Raw genomic sequence first — 19,914 nt, forward strand, 5'->3', positions numbered from 1 at the left:
CTGTTGGCAGGGCCGTCCACCCACAGTGTCAAGATACAGGGCACAGTTTGATACACCAGGCAGTGGAGACACAGAAGAAAGAGCTGAACTTCCTGTGGACCTACTGTGTGCCTGGGATGGACAAGCAGCTTAGAGCAGGAGGATTGGTCACTCATGCACAACGCTCAGCCATCTCAGCCCATTTCCTGTCGCTGATAACACAGCACTGTGTGGGAAAGGACAAAGGAGAGAGGCTTCCTCAGGCTGAGGGCTCTGATCCAAGGTACATGTTGATATCGGTGCAAACTGTTGGGGCTGCAAAACAATTCTTCATACTCCATGGACTGTGTATACTGCAGAAACCGATGCACAGATTTCAAAATGCTTTGGGCACAAGGAGAATTTTTTGTTTTATTCCACTCTGTGAATGTTTGGAGTGCCCTCCTAAATCATACACGGAGAGGCATTTGTGTCTGTGAGCATGAAAGGAAACGGGCAGTTTTTTGGAGGAAAGACGCTATTCACAACCCATACATCTCTTTGGGTTGAGTTTTTCACACTGAGCTGCTTATCCCCTTAATGCAAACCAAATTTTAACAAGATATAGGGATCCGGTATAGTGAGGCACGCAGTAGTGCACCACACGAGGGCGCTGTTCTTGCGTTGTGTGCCTGAGAAGACACACCTCCCAGGAATCAGCTGCACTGGGACAGGCAAGCAGGCTGTGCACCTGCCGCAGTTTCACTTTCCCCTTCCCCAGCCATCGAGAAGGAGCGAGCAGCGCACGCAGCTGTGCTGGATTCAAGTCTCGGGTTGGCTGGGAGGCCTGGGACAAGACGCCCTCTCTGAACCTCAGTACTCATAGGTAAGATGGGGAGGGAGGGGGCCGGCGCCGTGGCTCACTGGTTAATGCTCCGCCTGCGGCGCCGGCATCCCATATGGGCGGCGGGTTCTAGTCACGGTGGCTCCTCTTCCTGTTAGCTCTCTGCTGTGGCCTGGGATGGCCCGAGTGCTTGGGCTCCTGCACCCACGTGGGAGACCAGGAAAAAGCACCTGGCTCCTGCCATCGGATCAGCGCGGTGCGCAGGCCGCAGTGCACCAGCCGTGGTGGCCATTGGAGGGTGAACCAATGGCAAAAGGAAGACCTTTCTCTCTGTCTCTCTCTCTCTCACTGTCCACTCTGCCTGTCAAAAAAAAAAAAAACAGCAAGTCTGATGGTGGCGGTCATGAAAGAAATTCACAGGGTGAGATGTGTGGACTTGTGGACTTGGTGGTCAGGGAGGGACTGCCCAAGAGGTGACCTTGGAGCAGAAACGGGGGGGAGGCGAGGAGAGGAGAGGAGAGAGGGGCTGTGGATAGGAGCCGCCCCTCCTCACCACCCCATCAGAAGCCAAAATAAGCTCAGGGTGAGCCATCGGATGTCCCAGAAGCAGGACTCCATCCCCAGTCCCAGGTGAACGGTGGGCAGAAATCACAGGCCGTGAAACAGACACGGATTCTGCAGCGACCACACGCGGTCTGTTTATTTAGTAACCATAGCAACACTGAGACGCACCTTGCAGCGGGAAAGACTCAGGGTTAGGATGATTGGCAGGCAGCGCTACGGCGAGTCTGCTTCCGGGACTGGGAGCCGCCAGTATCCCCTATGCTCATTCTGAACGCTGGTCCCTCTCCTGCTCCAACACCTCCCCTGGCTCCCTAGCGCCTGCGGGGCAAAGTTTATACCAGGGCTCAGGAAGAGCCCACCATCAGCATGGGGAGTGAGGGGCCTGTACCCAGCCAGAGACCCGAGCCTCGCCCAGGTCCAACGCCTGGGTCCCTGCAGCGCCCCCTGCTGGCTCCTCGCAAGGCTCAGTCAGAGGAGGCAGCACAGTTTATTCCTGGGATTGTGCAAAGCTGGATGCGTGGGCTCAGGTGGGGCCCAGGCCGGCCACAGTGGTCACTGCGCGCCTGCACTCAGCGGCTCCACCCGCAGCCAGAGGCCGCCCTCGGCGCGCAGGATCAGCTCCGGCTTCCTGCGCGGCTCGGCGCGGTCGGGCAGGACGCGGAAGCGCAGCAGGGTGAGCGCCAGCGCCACCTTCATCTCGGCCATGGCGAACGACTGTCCGATGCAGTTCCTGTGGGCGAGGCTGGGCTGAGACTGCGCCCGGGTCCGCGGCCTGGGACCCTCCCCACCTGCCGGGTCTGGGGGACACAGGAGGGGGCTACCCGTGCCTGGGACTCCCTGCGGGCTTGTGCATCCCCTGACCCAGCCCCCAGCCCAGATCAGTGGACCGCGAGGGGATGCTGACTGTGCCCAGGACCCTCTCCCACACCCTGAGGGGTCCTTGAGGCAGAGAAGGGGGCTCACCTTGTCTGGGACCCCAACCTCAAGGGAGTTCCCATATCACCCTTGGCTGGCTTAGCCCCCAGCTCAGACCTGTAGCCAGAGGTAGGGGCTCTGACTGCGCCCAGCACCACCAACCCCCATGGCCTGGGACCCCAGCCCCTCCTTGAGGGTGAATAAGCTTGCTGGGACCCCCGTGTGGGCCTGCATGTCCCCCGAGCCTGGTCCACAGTCCCGTCCTTTTGCTCAGACGCCTCCCATGGCTCCCTACCGCCTACTGGGAAGAGCCCACCACCAGCGTGGTGGGGAGCCTGTGCCCAGCGGGAGAGGCGCTCAGCGTTCGAGCTCAGAAACCCCAGTCCCGCCTTGTCCGCCACGCCCACTCACCCACCAGCCCCGCCCCCTCCTGCCACGCCCACTCCCCCAGTTCCGCCTCCATTCACCACGCCCACTTCGGGGTCCCCCCCCCGGCGACTCCCCAGCGCCCTCTGCTGGCTTTTACCGAGACTTAGGCAGAGGGGAGGGCACAGCAGGGCAAATGGGGAGGGGGCTGTGGGCCCACCCTTTCCCCAGGATCTTATTAAACCTCTGAGCCCCTGAAACAGGCGGCCCCAGGCCAGGCGTCATGGAGCTCTCTGACGAGGCCGCCTCCTGTACCACCGTCACTCCAGCCCCACCTGTGACGGCCCCTCTCTCACCTGGGCCCGGCCGAGAAGGGGATGAAAGCCAGCGGAGACCTCTCCTCGTCGTTTTCTGGGTCGAAGCGGGAGGGGTCATAGACCTGGGAGTGAGGGCGGGGCAGGGCTGCTGGGTGCGGTCTCCCAGGACACCCAGTCTTGACTTCCTGCATTGAGACCCCTACCCCCACCCCGGGCCCCGGGAATGCAGGTGGGGCAGGGGCAGCACCTCAGGGTCCCGCCACACCGAGGGGTTGTGATGAATCCCGAAGATGCTGATGACACACACGTTGCCTGTTGGGGGGGACGGGGTGTGAGAGGGGCAGTCAGGGCAAAGTCTGCGCTGCCGGCAGGACTCCCTTCCTGCCCTGCCCAGGAGGCGCCCCCTACTGGTGTGCAGGCACCTCTGGGGATGACCCGGCCGTCGGGGAGCGTCACGTCCTGGGTGCAGCTCCGGGAGATGACCGTGACCGGGGGGTGCAGCCGCAGGCTCTCCTTGATGCACATGGTGAGGAAGGGCAGCTGGGCCAGGTCGTCCCTGAGGGACCCCATTTTCAACAATTACCCGGGGAGCAGAAAACCAGAGACTTCCCCAGCCCACGGCTGCCCCCCTGAGACCCTCTCCCCCACCTACCCCTGCCCGAGATTCAGTCTTTTTTTTTTTTTTAATTTTTTTTTTTGACAGGCAGAGTTAGTGAGAGAGAGAGAGAGACAGAGATAAAGGTCTTCCTTTTTCCGTTGGTTCACCCCGCAAGTGGCCGCTACGGCCGGTGCGCTGCACTGATCCGAAGCCAGGAGCCAGGTGCTTCTCCTGGTCTGCCATGCGGGTGCAGGGCCCAAGGACCTGGGCCATCTTCCACTGCACTCCCGGGCCATAGCAGAGAGCTGGACTGGAAGAGGAGCAACCAGGACAGAATCCAACGCCCCGACCGGGACTAGAACTCAAGTTGCCGGTGCCGCAGGCAGAGGATTAGCCTATTGAGCCGTGGCACCAGCCCGAGATTCAGTCTTGCAACATCCTCAACCACAGGTGCACCAGATGTGGAAGCATGAGAAAAAATCTAAGACACAAAAGCACTAGAAGAAAAGCTTAGCCCGGGATTATTTATTTATTTATTTATTTTAGAGATTTATTCATTTATTTGAAAGTCAGAGTTACTCAGAGAGAGGAGAGGCAGAGAGAGAGAGAGACGGGTCTTCCATCCAATGGTTCACTCCCCAATTGGCCGCAATGGCCAGAGCTATGCGACCATCTTCTACTGTTTTCCCAGGCCATAGCCGAGAGCTGGATGGGAAGTAGAGAAGCCAGGTCTCGAACTGGCACCCATATGGCTTCAGGCCAGGGCATGTAACCCACTGCACCACAGCACCAGCCCCCACCCCACCCCACCCCAAGATTTTTTAGGAACACTTCTGAGCAAAACACAAGGATGCCCAGGGGAAAATTTTCCGTGAAGGGCTCATGAGGTGACCTGAATGAATTAGTCACACTCTAGGGTGAGATGACCTAATATTAGAAATGCATCTGTTATTTCTAAGTTAGTCTACATATCCAATGCAATTCGATAAAGGTCTACTTGGATATTTTTTAGTGTGTTGTCATTAATAATGCAATTACAGGACTCTTCAGTTGCTAGATCAGCTTAAAAATTAAAGTGGCAGGGCCAGCTGTGTTTTAAGCCACGACCTGTGACACCGGTAGCCTATATCGGAGCACTGGTTGGAGCCCCAGCTGCTCCACTTCCAATTCAGCTCCCTGCTAATGCACCAGGGAAAGCAGTGAGAGATGGCCCCCTGACACAGACGGGATACCCAGATAGAGTCTCAGGCTCCTGGCTTCTGCCCAGTCCAACATCAACTGGCCGCTGTGGCCATTTGAGGTGTGAACCAAAAGATGAAAGATCTCCTCTTCACTCTGCCTTTCAAATAAGCAAATCTTTTTCAACTTTTTAAAATTGAAATGGAAGGAAAGGGAACCTAATTTACTAGATATTTTAAACTGTTACAAAGTTTAATTACAATTTCCTGCCCACTCAAACCTGGGAAGCAGTGGTGATGGCTCAAGTGTTTGGGTCCCTGCCACCACTCACATGAGAGAAACAAATTGAGTTCCCGGCTTTCTGCTTCAGCCTGGTCCAGACTAGGCTGTTTGGGTATTTGGGGAATAAACCAGCGGGTATAAGAACTCTCTCTCTCAGCCAGCGCCGTGGCTCAATAGGCTAATCCTCCACCTGTGGCGCAACTGTCCTGGTTGCTCCTCTTCCAGTCCAGCTCTCTGCTGTGGCCCAGGAGTGCAGTGGAGGATGGCCCAAGTGCTTGGGCCCTGCACCCACATGGGAGACCAGGAGAAGCACCATGGCTCCTGGCTCCGGATCAGCTGCAGCGCGCCGGCCGCAGCAGTCACTGAGGGGTGAACAAACGGAAAAAACCTTGGATCTTTCTGTCTCTCTCTCACACTGTCCACTCTGCCTGTTAAAAAAAAAAAAAATGAAGAACTCTCTCTCTCTCTCTCCCCCCCCTCCCCCTCCCCTCTCCCTCTCCCTCTCCCTCTCCCTCTCCCTTTTAAATAATTAAAAATGATTTTTAAAAATTTCTTAAAGTGGGGCTAGCACTGTGGCATAGCAGGTAAAGCCACCGCCTGCAGTACCCACATCCCATATGGGCACCAGTTCAAGTCCTGGCTGCTCTACTTCCAAGCCAGCTCTCTGCTATTGACTGGGAAAGCAGTGGAAGATGGCCCAAGTCCTTGGGCCCCTACACCTGCATGGGAGAATCTCCTGGCTTCTTCCTGGCTTGAATCAGCCCAGCTTCAGCCATTGCAGCCACTTGGGGAGTGAACCAGCAGATGCAAGACTCTCTCTCTGTCTCTCCCTCTCTCTGTATGTAACCCTGCCTCTCAAATGACTAAATAAATCTTTTTTTAAAGTAGAAATTCTTAAAATGTCAAAAGTATAAACTGTAAGACCAAAAAGATGATAAATAGGCAGGACAATTAAGGATTTCTGGGTCATATGGGATACCATAGGTCAAGTTAGCATTCAGATGAGAGACTTAAATACGTCTTCAATAAATACATAGATCTGAAACACTGTCTTGAATAGACAAGGAATTCCTGCACATCCATAAGAGAAAAGGCAAGTGATAAAAGTAGAGGCAAAGGGTATGATGCAGGGTTTCACAGAAGCTCAAACCAGCTCTCTGCTAATGCACCTGGGAAATCAGTGGAAGATGGCTCAAGTGCTTGGGTTCCTACACCCATGTGGGAGACCAGGATGAAGCTCCTGGCTCCTGACTTTGATCTGGCCCAGCATTGGACATTGTAGCCATTTGGGAGGTAAACAAGCAAATAGAAGATCTCTCAACCTCTCTCCCTCTCCCTCTCCCTCTCCCTCTCTCTTCCCCTCCTCCTCCTCCTCCTCTCCTTCTCCCTCTCTGTAACTGTGCCTTTAAAATAAATAAATATTTAAAAGAATGCAAGCAAAACATTTTAAAAGCAAAATATTGAAAAAGGATCAACTTTGTCAAGAATGACAGTGTTTTCAGAGGTAGGCATTTGGCCCAGCACTGAAGCTGCCAATTCAGATGCCTGTGTCTCACATCAGAATCCCTGGGCTGGATACCTGGGTCCACTCCTGATTCCAGCATCCTGCTAAGCCAGACTCTGGGAGGCAGCTGTGATGATGGCTCAAGTGCTTGAGTTCCTGCCACCCATGTGGGAGACCTGGATGGAGTTTCTGGTTCCTGGCTTCAGCCCAACCTAGTCCTGGACACTGTGGGCATTTGAGGAGTGGATCAGCAGATGGAAGCTCACTCTGTATCTCTATATCTCTATCTCTATCTCTCTCTACCAATCTCTCCCTCCATCTATCTCTATTTCTATCTCTCCTTATCTCCTTATCCCTATCTCTAACTATATCCATCTCTCTCTATCCCTATCTCTATCTCTATATCTCTTTGTCTCTTTCTCTATCTCTATTTTTCCCAATCTCTATCTCTCCATCTATCTCTATCTACTTCTATCTGTCCTTATCTCTCTGTGTGTCTCTCTCTACTTCTATCTCTACATCTATTTCTATATCTCTATATCTCTGTCTCTAATCCTCTATATATCTATTTCTATCTCTATCTTTATATATCTATCTCTATATACCTCTATCTTTCGATCTCTGTCTATCTTGATCTCAACCTATCTCTATATCTGTATCCCTCTATGTCTTTCTCTATCTCTACCTCTGTTTCTCCCTCTTTCTCACCTTCTGGCTTTCTGCCTCTCAAATAAACCATGTTTCCAATAAAATGAAAGGAAGCCTTCCTGTGTTTATGAATGACAATATAAACAAGCAGAATAGAATAAAGTCCAGAGATGAAATCAAATATATATGTAAAGTTGGATTATTGTGAAGCTGCAAATATTTAGGATCATAAGACAACTACAGGCCGGCGCTGCGGCTCAATAGGCTAATCCTCCACCTCGCGGCACTGGCACACCGGGTTCTAGTCCCAGTCGGGGTGCCAGATTCTGTCCCGGTTGCCCCTCTTCCAGGCCAGCTCTCTGCAATGGCCAGGGAGTGCAGTGGAGGATGGCCCAAGTGCTTGGGCCCTGCACTCCATGGGAGACCAGGAGAAGCACCTGGCTCCCGCCTTCGGATCAGCGCGGTGCACCAGCCGCAGCGCGCCAGCTGCGGTGGCCATTGGAGAGTGAAACAATGGCAAAAGGAAGACCTTTCTCTCTTGTGCAAAGGACATTTTCCCACTCACAGAAGAGAAATGTGGTTCAGAAAAGGAAGTTGTGTTACTGATGTCACCTAGCAAATCAGTAGGGAAATCAGTATGAATTCCAAGTCCTTCTGTTCCCCAAACCCTGCAACTTTACCACTGCTGTCCAGGTTCAGTAGCATACCCTGACCTTGGGCCCTACTCCTATTCCCATGGGGCAAGAATGGCAGAATCTGCCGAGAGAACTTCCACCTGCCCCACCTGGCAAGCAAAGTCAGTGAGAGGAACAGGCCAGGAGGACCTGCACTCACCATTCAATGTCCTGAGGCTCCCGGTCCCTCAGGAGCTCTTGTACTTCCTTACGGCAGCGCTCCTGATACTCCGGGTGCCTCGCAAGGTTGTACAGGACCCAGGAGAGCCCACTGGCTGTGGTGTCATGGCCTGAGAGGCAGCCGAGCATGCTTGAGGATCCCAGAGTGGATGGAGGGTGGGGGACACACAGATCCAGCGCCCAAGGCATGGAGGACCCCAGGGTGGGTGGAGGGTGGGGGACAGATGGATCCAGAGCCCAAGGCATGGAGGACCCCAGGGTGGGTGGAGGGTGGGGGACAGATGGATCCAGCTCCCAAGGCATGGAGGACCCTAGAGTGGGTGGGAAGAGGGGACACACGGATCCAGCGCCCAAGGCATGGAGAACCTCAGGGTGAATGGGAGGAGGGAATACATTGATCCAGTGCCCAAGGCATGGAGGACCCCAGGGTGGATGGGAGGGTGGAGTCAGACTGACCCAACGCCCAAGGCATGGAGAACCCCAGGGTGGGTGGAGAGTAGGGGACAGACTGACCCAGTGCCCAAGGCAGGGAGGATCCCAGGGTGAATGGAGGGTGGGGTCAGACCGACCCAATGACCAAGGCACGGAGAACCCGAGGGTGGATGGAGGCTGGGGGTCAGACTCATCCAGCAGCCAAGGCAGGGAGGACCCCAGGGTGGATGGGAGGAGGGGACAGGTAGATCCAAGCTCCACCCACCATGTGCCTGGGATGGAAAGACCCCTGCCTCCACTGCAGCCCCACACACCGGGACCCTCACCCCCAAACATGAAGGTATCTGCCTCTGCCCGTATATCCTCGTCTGACAACTTCTTTCCATCTTCACCCTGGCGACAAAGCAAAGACCGCGAATCACACCAGCTCTGTTGGCACCTGAGTCATCTCCTTTTGTGATTGCCAGGTATCCTTTCACAGAGTCACCTCCAAAACCCACCACTCCCTTCCTCATCCACCTTCCTCTGGGTCAAGCTCAAGTTCTCTGATCCCACCTCTGACACCGGAGCCTGTGCTACCTCTCCAACCCGGACCCCAGAGAAGCCCACCTTGCTTAGAAGGAGAACATCGATGAAGTCCAAAGTCTTGGACTTGGCCTTGGCCTTGAGGAACTCATCCATACCCTGGCTAGCCAGAGCCTGGCGCCGCTCCTGGATGACGGCGTCCGTGAAGCTGTGCACCAGGTCACAGGCCTTGCGAAAGCGCCACCCGTCGGGGGTCAGGTAGTACAAGAAGTCCATGAACAGGAAAATCTGCTGATTCCGCTTCACTATGAGAGCGCTGAGCTCCAGGATGGCGGCAATATAGTCACTGGGGTTCCTGGAGGGCCAGACCAGAGAGAAAAGTGGCTCCTTGATGTGCTTGAAGCCCTGGAAACACCTCCCGACAAGAATCCCAGCACTGCTCCTTCCAGACATGGCATCATCTCAATGCACTTCTCCCTGCCTCCCTCTCTGTAAGCTCAGGCCTCCGGCCCCAGGTCTCCAGAGCAGAGCCTTGGGGTCACTTCATCTCCTCTCTCTCTCTCTCTTTCCTTTCCCTCACCAGCTGGTCCTGCCTACCCTGCCTTGGTTTCTCCCAAATCCGATTGGTTTTCTCCACCAAGCTCACAGCTCCTCTTACCCTTGCATCCCACATCTCCAAGACACTCTGCTCTCTAGGGAGAGATAAATGTCCAAGTTCAGCACTGCTCAAATCCCTTCCACAGCTTCCCAGAACTCTCAAGACCAAGTTCACTCCACTTCTGGCTAACTTTTCCATGTCCTTGATATCTAGACACTGGGGCCGGTGCTGTGGTGTAGTGGGTAAAGCCCGTTCAAGTGTATGGGTGCCCGTTCAAGTCCCCGCTGCTCCACTTCCAATTCAACTCCCTGCTAATGTGCCTGGGAAAGCAGCAGAAGATGGCCCAAGTGCTTAGGCCCCTGTACCCGTGTAGAAGACCAAGAAGAAGCTCCTGGCTCCTGGCTCCTGGCTTTGGCCTGGCCCAGCCCTGACTGTTGCAGTCATTTGGGAAGTGAACCATCAAATCGAGAATCAATCTCTCCCCCTCCCCCCGCCCCCTCCCCCTCCCCCTCTCCCTCTCCCTCTCCCTCTCCATCATCAAATTGAGAATCAATCTCTCTCTCCCCCTCCCCGTCCCCCTCCCCGTCCCCCTCCCCGTCCCCCTCTCCCTCTCCCTCTCCCTCCCCATAACTCTGACACTGCCAACCCCTGCCCATCTCACACACACACACTGCTCATCCTAGCATTCCAATCTTCACTCAAACATTTCTGCCTACCTGGAAGGACCACCCTTTCTCTCTCCCCTTCCCTGTCCTTCAACACCCACATCTGACCCACCTCCTCCAGGAAGTCTCTCCTGGTTGCTGGACTGTCCTCTCTCCCCTACCTGCTCCCTTGGGCCCACCATACAGGTTCCCTGGCCATGGGCAATGACTCACTCCTGACAATTGCTGTCGAAGCTGAAGATGCATTTCTGTAGGCTGTCCAAGGTCATGAGGCTGATGTGCTCAAACATGTCCAGACGGGCACTGCCCTCCGAGGCCAGGCGCTGCCACTTGTCCTGGCCAGAGAAGAAGAGAGAGGCGGGGCTGGGCTCTGGTTCTCCTGAGCCCTACTCCAATACCAAACACCAAGATGGACACTCCCACCCAGAGCCAGCCTTTGTTCCTCTGCCCCAAAACACCCAAAGGAATGACCAGGTTCGAATGGGAGTGGAAGCTGTTAACTATTCATGAATATACACAAGACTTGGAGTCAGCAGACCTGGGTCCCAGTCCCAGCTCTGCCTCCTACGCCCTGTGAGCCCTTAGTGGACTCACTGCCCTCCCGGGGGTCCCACCTGTCAAGGTGACCTGCCTTGGTGTCAGATAACCCAGGTGAAAATACCTGCTCTGCCACTCCTACCTTGGATGAACTTGGGTAAACTCCCTTAACGTCCGTGACCCTCAATGTCGTCCTAACCTGCGCCTCACAGCATTTTGAAAATGCCATTGCACAGTGTATGTTACCGAATGAGCACACCGCTTCTGCTAAACACCAAGTGCCCGGTGTCAGCCGTCGGCATCATCTTCAGCATTAACCTCCCTCCCTCTGTCCTCACCCTTTGCAACAATGCCGGGCAGCTCCTGCCGTGAGAAGGTGGAACCTGCTTCCCCATCTCTTGAATCTGAGCTGTTCTTGGCCCTTACTTCAGCCAAGGGTGTGTGACCCAGCCACTTGCTGTGCCAGTTCCAAAAACTAAACCTTTGAAGGCCCTGAGCACTGCCTCTCTTGGAATTCAACCTCTGCCATTGCTCCCAAGCCCTCCTGGAGGCTGAGAGATAAACAAATGCGTCCACTTGGCCCTCCAAGACCAGTGAGTGCTAAAAGAGTATGTTGTGCAGAAATAGTTTCCATGCAATGTTAACAGCTACTATGCACTGTTCAACACGACCATCTTGAGTTTGCAAGGCTTTCCCTGAGAGAGACGTATGCCTTCTATGCACCAACTGTGTGCAGGAATCTGACTCCATGGCATCACCTTGACCATCGCCCCCTTAAAGTAGGGGAGCATCTTTCCCATTTCTCAGATGGGTACACCAAGGCTCAGAAAGCCACAACCATGGCCCCAACCCGCCGTCAGAGCCATGGCTCCAGAGCAGGTGTGTGTGAAGCCACTCCCCCTTCCCACCCCCTGGTCCACAGGCCCAGGGGACTCACATGCATGATGCATGCACTCTTGCTGAAAATCTTCACGTAGGGCTTCAGGATGTTGAAGTGGAAGGCGGGCGTCAGCATGCGACGATGGCGGCTCCACTTGTCACCGGCACTCAGCAAAAGCCCATCCCCTAGGAGGGCAGCCATGGGCAGTGGGCAAGAACATCACCTCCCCATGACTCCCAAGGGTGGCCCCCAAAACCCTCTCCACCTGCAGTGACTCACCCAGCCACGGTTTCAGGAAGCCGTAGAAGTCCATAGTCTTAGACACAGCTGCAGCTGACATGAGCAACGACAATCAGGGGCCATGAATGGGGGAGGGGAGGGACTCTGGGTGAGGGAGGGGACTCCCAGCCAGAGGTCTGCACTTCCTCCCTCCAAACCCCACATAGCAGGAAGGGGACCAAAGGGCAGAGTAAGAAGGAAGGGGAGGGAAGGTGAGCAGAGACCAGACCAGGGTGTAGCAGCACAGGAAAGCAGAGGCACATGCTGACATGGCCCAATATGCCCCTAGCACACGTGGACACTCCTCCCACACAGTCCAACATGCATTGCAACTCTAAGAAGAGCATGGCACTCAGAGAACGCCTTTACCCAGACTAAGGACACCTGGCTAGCTCAGCACTCTCTGATACATCCTGACATGCACCTGGGGCATGTGACCTGGCCTCAACATGCACTAACATGTCCTGACATGGTCACCACATACATGACTTGCTCAGACATGACACACATGCTCTGACATGGCCCCAGGACCAGATGCCATGACCTCAGCATCCTGCACACACATGAGAATTTAAATGTGGAGCTTGGGGAGCTTGGAGGGCTTGGGGACTAGTGTTATAGCACAGTAGGTTGAATGCCACCTGTGATACCGGCATCCCATATGGACACCAGTTCGAGTCCCGGCTGCTCTGCTTCCCATCCAACTGCCTGCTGCATGGGAAAGCAGTGGAATGTGGCCCAGTCCTTGGGCCCCTGCACCCACATGGGAGACCTGGATGAAGCTCCTGGCTCCTCCTTTCGGCCTGGAGAATGAGCCAGCAGGTGGAAGATCTCTCTCTCTCTCTCTCTCACACTTTGCCTTTCAAATAAATAAAATCTTTAGGGGAAAAAAAGCCCACAGTTCTTACTTTTCTTTCTTTTCTTTAAAAGAAAAGTGTTGCTTGGGAGTTGGCATTTGCTCAAGAGTTCAGATACCTGGGTCCCACCTCACAGTACCTGGGTTCAATCCCCAGCTCTGGCTCCTGACTCCAGCTTCCTGCTAATGCAGTGGTGATGGCTCCAGTGACCAGGCCCCTGCCACCCATATGGGCAACCTGGATTGGGTTCTTGCTTCCAGGATTCAGCTGTGGTCCAGCCCCGGCTATTATGCACATGCAAGGAGCATATCTCTGTGTATGTCTTCCCCTCAAACAAATTTTATTTACTTAGTTGTTCGATAGGCAGGACAACACAGAATTGCATGGGTCTTCAAGTCACTGGTTCACTCCCCAAATAGCCACAACTTCCAGGACTGGGCCAGACCAAAGCCAGGAGCCAAAAACTCCATCCTGGTCTCCCACATGGGGAGCAGGGGCCCAAGCACACGGCCCATCATCTGCTGCTTTCCCAGGTGCATTGGCAGGAAGCTGGATCAGAAGTGGAGCAGCCAGGACTCAAACCAGCACTCTGCTATGGCATGCCATCATTACAAGCAGAGGTTTAACCCACTGCACCCAAATGCCAGCCCCAAAAATCATTTTTTCAAACTTTACTGGCTCCATGAATGTCCAAGGGGTTAACCTAAATTCCCCAGTATCCTCCTCCTCCTCTCCACACTGAGCCTGAAGTGTGTGGGGTCAGGGGCTCCTCTGTCCTTAACAAGAATGGAGGATGCTACCTCCATGCTGCTCACGCACCATGAGGAGATGCTGTTGCTCCATCCAGCCACCAGGGAAGCACCCAGGACCGACTAGACACTGCTGGCCTCTCTGATCTTCCCCCTCCACACTCTGGACAGCCCCTCCCTCCCATCAAAAGCAGCTGGGGCAGCCAAGAGTGTCCAGAATGCAGAAGGAGCTTCGAGACGCTGTGTGACCTTGACAAGTCATGGTGCCTGCCTGCACCTTAGCATCCTTGCTCTGGAGCTGCCCACGTGGCAGGGAGGCTGCGATGGGTGGATACTGTGCCACTTCTCTTGGAATCCACATCCACCCCCCAGCCACCCTCAGTGCGAACAGCTGAGAGAGTGGTCTTGCCCCCCACCCTGGCTCCAGAGCTGAGCCCATGATCTGAATCTTCAGCAATCACAGGGATTAAGATGAGGAACTGATCCTGGGGCCCTGTGTAGGTAAGTTTAAGGAACTCCAAGGACTCTTCCTGGAGATCCAGGGAATTTTTCTTGGGGGTTGGGCTTCTGGGCTCTGTCTTAAGCAGCAGGAGACAGAATCCCTCACAGAGGGAAACAAACTAAGAGAGGTAGACTTGCAGTGGCATGATTGATTTGAACAGCTGCATCCAACCGTACCTGAAGACCGCCCTCCCTGGACCACAAAGGGTCCAGTCTCCATCACTCACGCTGCAAGAGAGATCAGCAGCCAGAGAGCCAGGCCTGCTCAGAGTCACCCAGCAGGGACATGGTGTTGGCTGTTGCTACCCATTTGCCTGCTCAGCCTGGCCTGCCCCGGGATGGGAATGGCTGGGAACAGAGGAAGGGAAGAAACTGCAGGGTTGGGGTGGGGGGGTTGTGCACCTGCAAGGAGAGATACCTGGGGCCTGGAGCAGAGGGGCGACAAAGTTAGGGTGCACGAGCCGCAGGATGGGGTAGAGGGGCCCGAACCACCACAGGTGCACATCCCGGAAGTGGTAGGCTAGCTCCTCCACCAGCCGCATGCCTTCTTCGTTGCTCTGTGCCTGCGGAGGGGCAAGGCTGAGGCCAGGCCTGGCTGGGGGTCTTGGATGCTCCCGCAGCACCCTTCTCCCCACCTCTTCCCTCCCCCTCAGCCCTTCTGTCAGGATGACTGGGCTGTAGCTTCTTCTCAGTCAGCTTCTCTCTGTTGTGTCTCTGTCTTTATTTGTGAGTCTCCCTTTACCTTCACTCTGTCTCTCTGTTTCTTTCTCTAGATAGGTATACAGTTACAGACAGATGATAGATAGATAGATAATTAGGTAACTGGCTAACTGTATCGATAGGTAGATAAACAGATGGCTGGATGGAAAGATGATTGATAGCTAATTAGATTGATAGATAGATAATTAGATGATAGATTTGGATGGATAGAAGGAAAGTTGATAATTAGATAGATAATTAGATAGGTATGTAGATACATAATTAGATGTCTAAATAACTATATATAGATAGATTTGGATGGATATATTGATTGAAAGATGATTGAGAGATACAGATAGATAATTAGGGAGATAGATATATAGATAATTGGAATGAAATAACTATATATATAGGTAGATTTGGATAGATGGATGGATGGATGGATGGAAAATGATAGATAATTAGATAGGTATATAAATGAATGGATGGCTCAATTGATCAAAAGATGATAGATAGATAAATAACAAATACATTTATAGATCATTGACAGCTCATGAGTAGGTAGGTAGGTGATTAGATAGCTATGTAGACAGATGATGAATGGATGGATGGATGGATGGAAAATGATAGATAATTAGAGAGGTATATAAATGAATGGATGGTTCAGTTGATCAAAAGATGATAGGTATATAAGAGATACATTTATAGATCATAGACAGCTCATGAGTAGGTAGGTAGATGATTAGATAGCTATGTAGACAGATGATAGATGGATGGATGGATGATTAGATAGTTATGTAGGTATATGGCTACATAGGGATTGATTGACAGAAACAGATACCTATAGATGAAAGAGATGAGAGACTAGTGTTAAGATGGATATACAGACAAGGCGACACAGGAGCAATAGCACAGATAGAAACGGATACACGTGTGTGTGTGTGTGTGTGTGTGTGTGTATCTGTCTGTGTTTTACGCCCTATTTATGTCTCCATCTTTCCCTCCTATCTCTATGTATACACCTCTTCCTTTGTTGGGATCTTTCTGTCTCTCTCCGTCTTTGACTCTCCATCTCCTCTTTGTCTCTGCCCTCACCAACATCAGATGCTCCACCTCCACTAAAGGGGAATTCACAGCTAATCTCACCCACACCACTTCCTTCCTTACCCCCACCCAATTTAGCACAGCCCCTAGCTCTGTCCCAGAATCTGCCCCCCAGCTTTGCAGCAAACAAGCTTGGGGACAGGGTGGAGGGGGCACATCCCCAGGCTTGGCCTCCAGCTCAAAGGAAAAGTAAACTTGGAATTCACTTCTGGAGGAAGCTGATGGCCAACATGGGAGCTGGAGTCCTTGGTAAGGAAGTGAGGAGAGAGAGAGAGAGAGAGAGAGAGAGAGAGAGAGAGAGATGAGGGGTGAGGACCCCAGGGATCCCACATGGAAAGTCAGGGAGACTGGAGGAGATCAGGAGAGAGTGGTGCTCTCTTCCCAGAAGAATTGAGTAGCCACTGGGACGTGGTCAAGATAGCGCTGGGAGTTGTCCTGGGGATTTAGTGGAGACTGGCGGTCATGGCCATCTCAAGTACATTTGGTGGGGGTAGGGACTTCGGGATGAGTGAGCAGGGGAACAGAGTGAAAATGAGCCTTTGTCCAGGAGGAGCTGCCCAAGCAGGCAGGTGGGAGGTGTTGGCTCGGACTGCGGCACGTTGGAGTCAGGTGGGTAGAGTTTCCATGTCAGCTCACCCCATCCACCCCATGTCCTGTTTTGTGACCTTCCTCAGCAACACTGTGCATGTGACATCAGAGAACATGGCTGGTTGTATTCATCCGAGACCCCAAAGGGAAGGCCAACTGGCATTGAGTCAAGGGCAAGAAGCTAAACCACACCCAGCCAAGGAAGGGGCCCTGGAGGGAAGCTGGTGGGCTAGGCTATGGAGGGGGGCTGAGACCCCTGAGGTCCCGTGAGAGCAGACAAGGTGAACAAGAACCCTGCAAGGAGTGGTTGTGTTGAGAGAAGGCAGCACCGGAAACCAGTGGCATCAGAAGTGGCACCCTTCTAGGTGGTGTCAAAGTCCCAGGTGGTGTTGAAGTCCCAGGTATGATTCTGGCCACAGAGAGCCCAGGTAGCATGGGAAGTGGTGAGCAAGGAGCTCCCCACCCCACCCCATGCAACTCTAGGATGTTTTTCCACCAGGGTACAGGCCAGAGGGATCCCTTCAGAATGGCAAAGTGGTCAACTCTTAACCAGCTTGGGAAATGGCACCACTGATACATCTTGGAGGCAAAAAGTCAGACATCAAAAAGCACAAAAAGAGGAAAAGAGGGTGGGGGCGAAGGAGACTGCCCACCCCCTCTCTCCCCACCCAGCTGTGCCCTTGCAGGTGGGGCATGGGTGGCACAGCTCATTTTTGTGGGGAAGTGACAGCTTAGAGATGTAGACACACATCTGCAGCCAACAGATATGGGCCCAGGTGTGGAGTGGGATCCTGCAAAAAGCTCATGACAAGATCAAGTGTCAGGCTGTGGGCTGGCAGGGGGTTCCCCATTGTGTGCATTTTTTTAAAGATTTATTTTATTTATATGACAGAGAGATAGCGTATGGGAGGGGGGCGGAAAACAGAGAAACAGAAAGATCTTCCATTACTGGTTCACTTCCCCCAAAACAGCTGCAATGGCAGACATTGACTAAGGCCAGCCAGGAGCTCCATCTGGGTCTCCTATGTGCATGGCAGGGCCCAAGGACTTGAGCAATCATCTGCTGCCTTCCTATGTGCATTAGCAGGAGGCTGGATCAGAAGCGGAGCAGCCAGGGACAGGACCCAGCACCCCTGCTGCTGTCTCAGGAGGCAGCTTAACCTGCTGTGCCACAATGCCGGCACACCCCCGCCCCGACACCCCTGCCTGCTGCTGTGGGCATTCACGGGACAGGAATGAGACCAAAACAGGTTGTGGGAGGGAGCAGATGGGGAAGAGAAAAGAAGAGGAAGACCACAGGGCATGGGGTAGACAGAGAGGAGAGGGACAGATCCATTGCTTCCCTGTTACTCTGCTGTCCTAAACCCCAGCTCCCTGAGCTTCATTCCCAGCCCCTCAGGGGACTCCATCCACCCAAGGCAAGCCTCACTCACCAGGCCCAGGTGACCCAGGAACCAGTTCCGTTTCGGAGGCTGAGAGAAGCATCGGAGGCGACAGCAGTTGTCATAGAAGGCGTAGGTCCAGCTCAGGATGCGGGCCAAAAGCCAGGAGGCACCGATTAGCAGCAGGAGCAGCCACGGGGAGGCTGCCCAGGGCCCCAGTCCCAGCCGAGACAGGCTCAGCTGCAGCATCCTACAGGGCGGGTGGGACAGGAGAGTTCCTTAGGAAGTACAGGGGCCCAGTGGAGAGGGGCAGGGAGGGAGGCGAGCAAAGAAGGCCAGGCAGAAAGCGCTCAAGAGGAAGAAACAGGGAGAGAGGGAGAGAGAGAGAGATTAGAATACAGAAGGCAGGCCCAACTTGATCACAGCAAGGTGGCCAGGGCTCTGTTTTCCGGAAGCCCTGAGTCTGGGGGTGGGGGAACGGGCCAGCTCGCTCCCAACCAGAAGCAACGCCCCTCCCTCAGCCAGGCAGCCAGGTCCACTCCAGTCCCACCTCTCCCCCAGCCTGGCACCTTCTGGCAAGGAGCGGTTTGTCTCCAGTAAACTGTTCTTCCACCTCTCCCCCACAACGATATCTCTAGCTGGGCTCCAGGCCTCTGACCCTAGGAAGTCTGTGCACCACCGCGGGGCTGGGTGGGCGGGGCTGGGCTGCAGCCACCAATCCCGGAAAGTCTGGCTGTTTCCTCCCAGCCCTGGGCAGGTGGCCAAGCTGTGGGGGCGGAGCCAGCTCTGTGTGTGTGTGTGTGTGTGTGTGTGTGTGTGTGTGTGTGTCACCAGCTCCTCAGGGCAAAATCTGCTCAAAGCAGGGCAAAGGTGACATCTGGGTCCCCGAGTTGGCAACTACCCCTGCGGGACCAAGACCAGGGAGCAGCTAACAAAAGCATGAACTGGAGACGGTGCAGGTGTCCGGTGGGCATGGCCAAAGGGAACCTTGTCTTGGAAGCTCTGCAGAGCATGGGCTGGGAAGACACAGGGCACCGCGAGCCTCAGTCCAGATCCCCCCACTTCCACCCGACTCCAGCACGCACCCAGAGCTTGGCAGGAGTTCAAGTCCTGCCCCCAGGCAGCCCAAGGTTCAGTTTGAAGACATTGACTGTTGGGAGTTGGAACAAAGACTCCAGCCTCACTTGGGGCTGTCTGGCTGGAGCAAAAGCAGACATTCGGAGATCAGAGGATGAATGGAGGTGTGTGGAGAGGGGGGTCTCAACTAAGGGGGCTGTGCACAGGCAGGGGACCATGAGTGGGGGCTTCCTTCTGCCTGTGGGTGGCACCTGCCTTTCCTAGGTTCCATCTCCCACTTTGGGTCTCGAAGAGGGCCCCATCTTGTTCAAACGCTGCCTTGAATTCCCCTACAGGGTGGTCTTATCCCCCTCTATGGTCTCCCCCAAGAAGCAGGTGAGTGTGAAGGCTGGGGCTTGTGCTGGGGGAGAGAGCTGGGGGAGACATTCTTCTTGCAGCAGGTAGAATGTTGGAGAGAGCGAGACTCTGCTTCTGTCCACACCCATGTGACTCTCAGTCCTGCATGATGGTCTAACTTCTGGTTCTGGAAAATCCTGGAGCCCTCCACCCTGAGAAGCAAGAATCAGCCACACAGTGACTGATGAAAAAAAAAAATCTTACCCAACATCACGCCAGGTCAACACCACCACCAACTTGAAACCTGCATGAGCAGATTGGGAGCAAAAAAGCAGAGATGGATGGATGAAAGAAGAGATGGAGGGATGAGTTTTTGGAGGAGTGGTGAAGATGCCACTTGGGCCAGCTGCGTGGCCACCTAGGAGGGCCTGGGTTGGAGTAGACCCGGCTTCCTCCTCGTGTGGACCCTGGGAGGCAGTGATTGAGGAATGAGTGATGGCTCAAGTACGTAGGTCCCCGCCACCTGCACAGAGACCTGGACTGAGTGAATTCCTGGCTCTTGGCTTTAGCCTGGCCAAGCCCCAGTTGCTACAGGCATTTAAGGAGAGAACCAGAAAGATGGGAGATCACTCTTTCTCTCTCCCTTTCTGTTCATTAGCGATTATTGTTTGCAAAG

The 19,914-nt window shown here is 54.1% G+C and overlaps 1 protein-coding gene across 4 annotated transcripts; it reads right to left on the reverse strand.

Annotated features, from left to right (window-relative positions):
- Positions 1-1,475: 1,475 nt before the first annotated feature.
- LOC100351707 (cytochrome P450 4F3) lies at positions 1,476-18,523 on the reverse strand. 4 transcript variants are annotated; one of them, XM_051837919.2, is made up of 13 exons: positions 18,395-18,523; positions 17,877-18,075; positions 14,471-14,615; positions 11,946-11,999; positions 11,724-11,851; positions 10,463-10,584; positions 9,071-9,341; positions 8,788-8,854; positions 8,010-8,139; positions 3,387-3,520; positions 3,212-3,276; positions 3,004-3,086; positions 1,476-2,096 (listed from the first exon to the last, which is right to left on the reverse strand). In XM_051837919.2, the coding sequence occupies exons 2-13, from the start codon at positions 18,072-18,074 to the stop codon at positions 1,919-1,921; spliced, it is 1,575 nt and encodes a 524-aa protein (XP_051693879.2). In that variant the 5' UTR covers position 18,075; positions 18,395-18,523; the 3' UTR covers positions 1,476-1,918. The 4 variants fall into 4 exon arrangements, with proteins under 4 accessions (XP_051693879.2, XP_069914882.1, XP_051693878.2 ...); XM_070058781.1 differs by having other exon boundaries at positions 17,877-18,103; positions 18,395-18,516; XM_051837918.2 differs by having other exon boundaries at positions 18,376-18,503.
- Positions 18,524-19,914: the final 1,391 nt, after the last annotated feature.

This window comes from Oryctolagus cuniculus, chromosome 16 (genome assembly GCF_964237555.1).
Source record: "Oryctolagus cuniculus chromosome 16, mOryCun1.1, whole genome shotgun sequence".
In the NCBI taxonomy this organism is placed as follows: domain Eukaryota; kingdom Metazoa; phylum Chordata; class Mammalia; order Lagomorpha; family Leporidae; genus Oryctolagus; species Oryctolagus cuniculus.